This window comes from Haliaeetus leucocephalus, unplaced genomic scaffold, assembly GCF_000737465.1.
Source record: "Haliaeetus leucocephalus isolate CR32 unplaced genomic scaffold, Haliaeetus_leucocephalus-4.0 Scaffold309, whole genome shotgun sequence".
NCBI lineage: Eukaryota > Metazoa > Chordata > Aves > Accipitriformes > Accipitridae > Haliaeetus > Haliaeetus leucocephalus.
The window spans coordinates 86,792-92,042 of NW_010972745.1; the positions used below are offsets into that span (position 1 = coordinate 86,792).

The 5,251-nt window shown below is 60.5% G+C and overlaps 3 protein-coding genes across 3 annotated transcripts in view; all 3 read left to right on the forward strand.

Moving 5' to 3' along the window:
* The window catches only part of NXF1 (nuclear RNA export factor 1), an 8,477-nt gene extending 6,368 nt beyond the window's left edge, over window positions 1-2,109 (forward strand). The window contains exons 17-21 of the mRNA XM_010571177.1: window positions 56-98; window positions 190-262; window positions 1,580-1,762; window positions 1,864-1,924; window positions 2,027-2,109. Coding sequence (XP_010569479.1) covers window positions 56-98; window positions 190-262; window positions 1,580-1,762; window positions 1,864-1,924; window positions 2,027-2,065 — 399 coding nt within the window. The 3' untranslated portion in view covers window positions 2,066-2,109. The remainder of the gene's footprint in view (window positions 1-55; window positions 99-189; window positions 263-1,579; window positions 1,763-1,863; window positions 1,925-2,026) is intronic.
* A 214-nt stretch (window positions 2,110-2,323) lies between these two features.
* TMEM223 (transmembrane protein 223) lies at window positions 2,324-3,136 on the forward strand. The gene is made up of 2 exons (XM_010571183.1): window positions 2,324-2,603; window positions 2,762-3,136. Exons 1-2 carry the CDS (start codon window positions 2,324-2,326, stop codon window positions 3,058-3,060), a joined length of 579 nt encoding a protein of 192 aa, XP_010569485.1. The 3' UTR covers window positions 3,061-3,136.
* A 684-nt stretch (window positions 3,137-3,820) lies between these two features.
* TAF6L (TAF6-like RNA polymerase II, p300/CBP-associated factor (PCAF)-associated factor, 65kDa) overlaps window positions 3,821-5,251 on the forward strand; it is a 4,611-nt gene continuing 3,180 nt past the window's right edge. The window contains exon 1 of the mRNA XM_010571184.1: window positions 3,821-3,873. Within this exon, the coding sequence (XP_010569486.1) occupies window positions 3,821-3,873 (53 nt within the window). The remainder of the gene's footprint in view (window positions 3,874-5,251) is intronic.

A 5,251-nucleotide genomic window follows, 5' to 3' on the forward strand; every position in this document is an offset into this window, starting at 1 on the left:
CCCCCGCCACTGAGGCACCGTGCTGCCCACCTCACCCGGCCCCTCTCTCTTCCAGAATACGCTGCTGTGCTTTGCCGTCCACGGGATCTTCAAGGAAGGTGAGCTTCACCCCTTCGCCCCCACCGCCGTGTGCCCCCCCACCTCACTGCAGGCCTTCCTCCCACCACCTCCTCTCCCTTTCTTCCGCAGTGGACGGCAAATCCCGAGACTCGGTGCGCGCCTTCACCCGGATGTTCATCGCCGTGCCAGCTGGCAACACTGGGTAAGTGGCAGATATCGTCTACCAAGATGTCGCCCACGCTTTTGGCACTGCACGTCCCCCCCCGCTGCCTGCCCCTCCCCCCTCCCACCGTAAGAGCTTCGCGGAGAAGCTGTGGACGCGGGAGTAGGACAAGCAGGGAACAGCGTGGATTGAAAACCGGGGGTGCCGATGAGTGGCTCTGATCGGCGCTGGGTCCGATTCTGGGCTCTCCGGTACGGATGGATGTCCGGGAGCGAGTCTAGCTGAGGACTGCGAGGATGATGAAGGGGGCTGGAGCATCTCTGTCCTGTGAGGAAGGGCTGAGAGAGCTGGGGCTGGTCAGCGTGGAACAGAGGAAGCTCCAGGGAGACCTTCAATACTTAAAAGATGGGGACAGACTTTTTAGCAGAGCCTGTAGCAATAGGACAAGGTGGGGAACAGTTTTAAACTCAAAAAAGGGGAGAGATTTGAACTAGATCTAAGACATTTTTGATACTGAGGGTGGTGAGACGCTGGCAGAGGTTGCCCAGAGAGGTGGTCGATGTCCCTGTCCTTGGGAATATTTGACGTCAGGCTGGACGGGGCTCTGAGCAAACTGATCTCGGTGAAGATGGCCTGGCTTGTGGCAAGGGGGGTTGGACTGAGTGAGCTTGGAAAATCCCCTTCCCACCCAAACCGTCTCGTGATTTTATGATAAACACCCGCAGGGAGGGTGCAAGGAGCTCATAGAATCATTCGTGTAATTAATCACTGAATCATTTAGGTTGGAAAAGACCCTTAAGAGTCCATCGTTAACACCCCCAGTTCTCTCAGCCCCTTTTCTTGTTCTCCAGACCCTTCACCAGCTTCGTTGCTCTTCTCTGGCCGCGCTCCAGCACCTCAATATCTTTCTTGGGGTCCAAAACCCAGCACGGTATTCGAGGGGACGAGGACGATCGCGTCCCCTTGTCCTGTGGGCCATGCTATTTCTGACACAAGCCGGGAGGCTATCAGCCACCTCGGCCACCTGGGCACATGGGTTGGAGCTGGGCTTTTGCCTGCAGTGCCCAGTGCCAGAGGACTGGAGGGAGCTGGAGCACAAGAGGGTCCTTCTGAAAGTCAGGAGGCAATTTTTGGCGGTGAGGGTGACAGCACAGTGGCCCAGGTCACCCGTGGAGGCGGCAAAGTTGCCGTCCTCAGAGATCTTCGACGGCCGTTGGGTCGTGGTCTTGGGCAAGCGGCTCCGGTTGCCCTCTCCGATCCCTGCAACCGGGCTGTACGGCAGAAGGTGGGCAGTGTGTGTGTCCCCCCATCGCCGTGCTCACACCCTTCCCCTCTCTTTTCCCCCCCAACCCCCAGGCTCTGCATCGTTAACGACGAGCTCTTCGTCCGCAACGCCACCACCGAAGAGATCCGCAAAGCCTTCCTCATGCCGGCGCCCACCCCTTCCTCCAGCCCCGTGCCCACCCTCTCTGCCGAACAGCAGGAGATGCTCGCCGCCTTCTCCATGCAGTCAGGCATGAACCTCGAGTGGTCCCAGAAGTGAGTCCTGGACCGCCCACACACCACCCCCCCCTTAACCCCCCCAAAATTGGGGACCCTACCCCCCTGTCCCCCCCCTTCACCCTCTCCTACCCCCCCAGGTGCCTGCAAGACAACGACTGGGACTATGGCCGGGCCGGGCAGGTCTTCACCCAGCTGAAGGTGGGTTTGGTGGGGTGGGGGGGTCTGACCCAGCATCCCCCGTCCCCCCCCAAACCGGGGGTGCCCTCAGCTGAGCCTCCCCCTTCTCTTTTCTCTTTGCAGGTGGAAGGCAAGATCCCAGATGTGGCGTTTCTCAAGTGAGCGGCGTCCACCACCCTCTTCCCCCTCCCCTCCCCCCTCCCCCGGTGTTTTATTCCCACCCCACGTTTTGTAAATAAATCAATAAATAGCCCCGTTTCAACGCTGGCGCGTTAGGGGTGCGCTGCGCCTTTAAGAAGGGGGGGAGGTGTGAGGCGGCTTGGCGACGCTCCCGGCACAAAGATGGCGGCCGACCTCGGAAGTAGAGGCGGAGTTCAACCCGGATGTGGTGGTAGCTGACCCGGAAGTGGTGGTGGGGAAATGGCGGCGGCGAGGGCCCGTGCGGCGGCGGCGGCCTTGGAGGCGGCGGCGTCCCCCCCACGGGACGTGGTGCTTTTCCGACACGAACGGGACCGGTTTTTCCGTTTAGCCGGGTTCTTCTGTGCGGGGCAGGGTCTTTTTTGGGCCTACCTGGCTCATTTCGCTTTTACGGCTCTTCGACCCGCACCCGGTCCCGGTCCTGGTTCCGGTCCCGACGATCCGCTCCGGCCCCGCGATAATAAATGGAGATTCGGTTTCACCGCCTCCTGCCTCACCCTCGGTAACGGGACGGGGACGGGGCTGGGGCAGGGTGGACGGAGCCCGGGGGGGGAATGGAGCCGGGCCGGCGACAGGCCTGGGGGGAACAGAACCGGGCCTGGGGGGCCGGGTACGGGCCTGGGGTCCCCCCTGACCCCCCTTGTGCCCCCCCCCACGCAGGCTCTCTGATCGTGGCAGCCGGTTGCCTGTTCCCGCTCCGTGCCGTCCGTCAGGTGACGCTGCTACGGGGCGGTTCGGAGGTGACGATCAGCACCCACGGACCGATGGGACTTGGCCGGGGTCCCACTGTCACCGTCCCGTTACGCCACGTCTCCTGCCGCGCTCACCGCAGCGAAGTGCCGGCCGCCGTCCCCCTCAAGGTGAAAGGACGACCGTTTTATTTTTTGCTGGACAAGAGGGGACAGATTTACAACCCCCGGCTCTTCGACATCACCATCGGCGCCTACCGCAAGCTCTAGTTGATGCCAGGGGCCAGTCGGGACTGTTCACCCCTTGCCGCTTCCAAATAAACCCCTGAGCCCCCCCCCCAAGCCGTGTCTCCGGATGTTTTGTGGGGGTGAGCTTCATCGTGTTTGTTGTCGAGCCCGGGATCGAGCGCCTACTTCAACCCCGGCGCCTTCAGTGGCATCGTCACCATCTCCAAGGGGGTCCGTGGCTGCCGGATCCTTGGCCAGCGCCGCACGCTGTGGTCGGTCCGAGGCTGGGGACGGGGAGCCCCGTTGTCCCCTTACACCAGCCTCATTAGCCTCATTGGCCTCATTAGCCTGACCTACCCACCATCCCCTGCAGCCTCCTGGAGATATTCAAGGCGGCGATGGACACTTACAGGCTCTCTCAGGGCCTTCCTCCTCATCCTCCTCATCCTTTGGGGCCAGAGCACTCTGGCGATGCCCCCCCCCTCCATCCCGAGGACAGGTTTTGGGGCATTTTAAAGCCGTTTGGGGTATGGGGTTTGGACGGGTATTAGGGGGGTGTGGGAGGATGGCTCGCAGTAGTTTTGGGGGAAAACGGGATGGTTTTAGGGTCTTTTCAGGGGGTCTGTGCTCGGTGTTTCCTTCACTGCCCTGCCCCCGACCCGCTTCAGTGTCTCCCAGGGGGCGTGGCGAACGCAAAAAGAGGGCGCGGTATGTAAATCTAGTTCGGCGAGGAGACGGGGCGCACCTCGTTTAAGGGCGGGGTTATGCAAATACTCGCTGAGGGTGGAAGGAAGGCGTGGTTATGCTAATCGTACGCCTGCGGGCTTCAAAGAGCCGCCGGGAGACCCCGCCTCGGTAGGTTGGGCGGGAAGGGAGGGGGCGGGGCGGATGCAAATTGCCGTGCGCAGCGCGCCCATCGGGTTAGGGCGGGGAAACGGCGAGGGGGCGTGGCGCATGGGAGCCGGAGGCGGGGATACGCAAATTTGGGCACCCACGGGCTCCAAAGGGCGGCCCGGGAGGCCCCGATGAGGAGAAGTCCGGGGGTCTCTCGGGGGTCGGTGGTCCGAAAATCCGGGCGAGAGATTGCGGGACAGTGCGGGGAAGGATCGGGGAGGGAGCGGGGCTGTCGGTGCGGGGCGGTGGATCGTGACCGTGAGTTGTGTGAGAGCGGGGGTCGGGGGTGACGGGGTGGCGGAGGAGGTGTCGTTATCGCTTCTCGGCCTTTTGGCTAAGATCAAGTGTAGTATCTGTTCTTATCAGTTTAATATCTGATACGTCCTCGATGAGAGGACTTTATATTAAACGGATTTTTGGGCTCGGGAGTTGGACCCGGAGCTTGCTCCCTCCGCTCCGCGCATCGTCCCGGTATTGCAGTGCCTCCGGGAACGGTGCACCCCACCCCGTGGGGATTTAAATTGGTTAAAAAGAGAGACAAATCTGTGAAATTTCTGACTTGCATCCTCCACTTGTGGGCACTTGCTCGGCGCAGCTTGACCTGCCCCGGATCCGCTGTTACAGTGTTATTATCCCCCTCCGCGCCGGCTCAGCGCCTTACACGGAGGCTCCGCTCCTTCCCATCTTGTCTCCCGGCCCTGACGTACATTCACCAGTATCCCCCCCCGCCCCCGGCTTGCCTGTCGAGACAGCCGAGTGTCGGTCGATCTACTGTAAAAAGGAAACAAAAGGAAAAATCGACCATTTCGGGGTTGAGGCGGGTGTCCTTCCTGGGGAGGGACGGACGCCTCGAGTATCATCGGGGTGGGGGGCAGCCAGCGTTGTCTTAGCTGGGAGGTGGAACCCATATCACGGACATTTGTTTTGGTCGTTAGGAAAATTTTCTTTTAGCTCGGCTAAACTGTACCAGACCTCTCAGATATTTTAAATATAAATTTAAGCGCCACAGAAATTTCTGCAAAAAAAGCAAGTATGTAATTATGAGGCTCCATTTTGGGTAGAAAGCAAGTAGTTTTTATAACTTTAGAGACATTAAGGGTGCAGAGGACAGCAATAGCTGTTTCCTTTTTTTTTTTGAGGCCAGTTTTAGTTTTCCCAGCTGGGTTTGCTGGTTCCCCCCACACACCCGGGGCCAGCCAGTAGCTGCTCCCGGTGCCCGTGGTGTTAAGATAAACGTGGTTTCGCGGGTCCGGGCCCATCTCGGAGTGTCAAAGTCTCCCGGCGCTCAGCGGGTGCCCGGACCATCGCAGCTGGGGCTCTATCCCTACCAGAGCCGGGT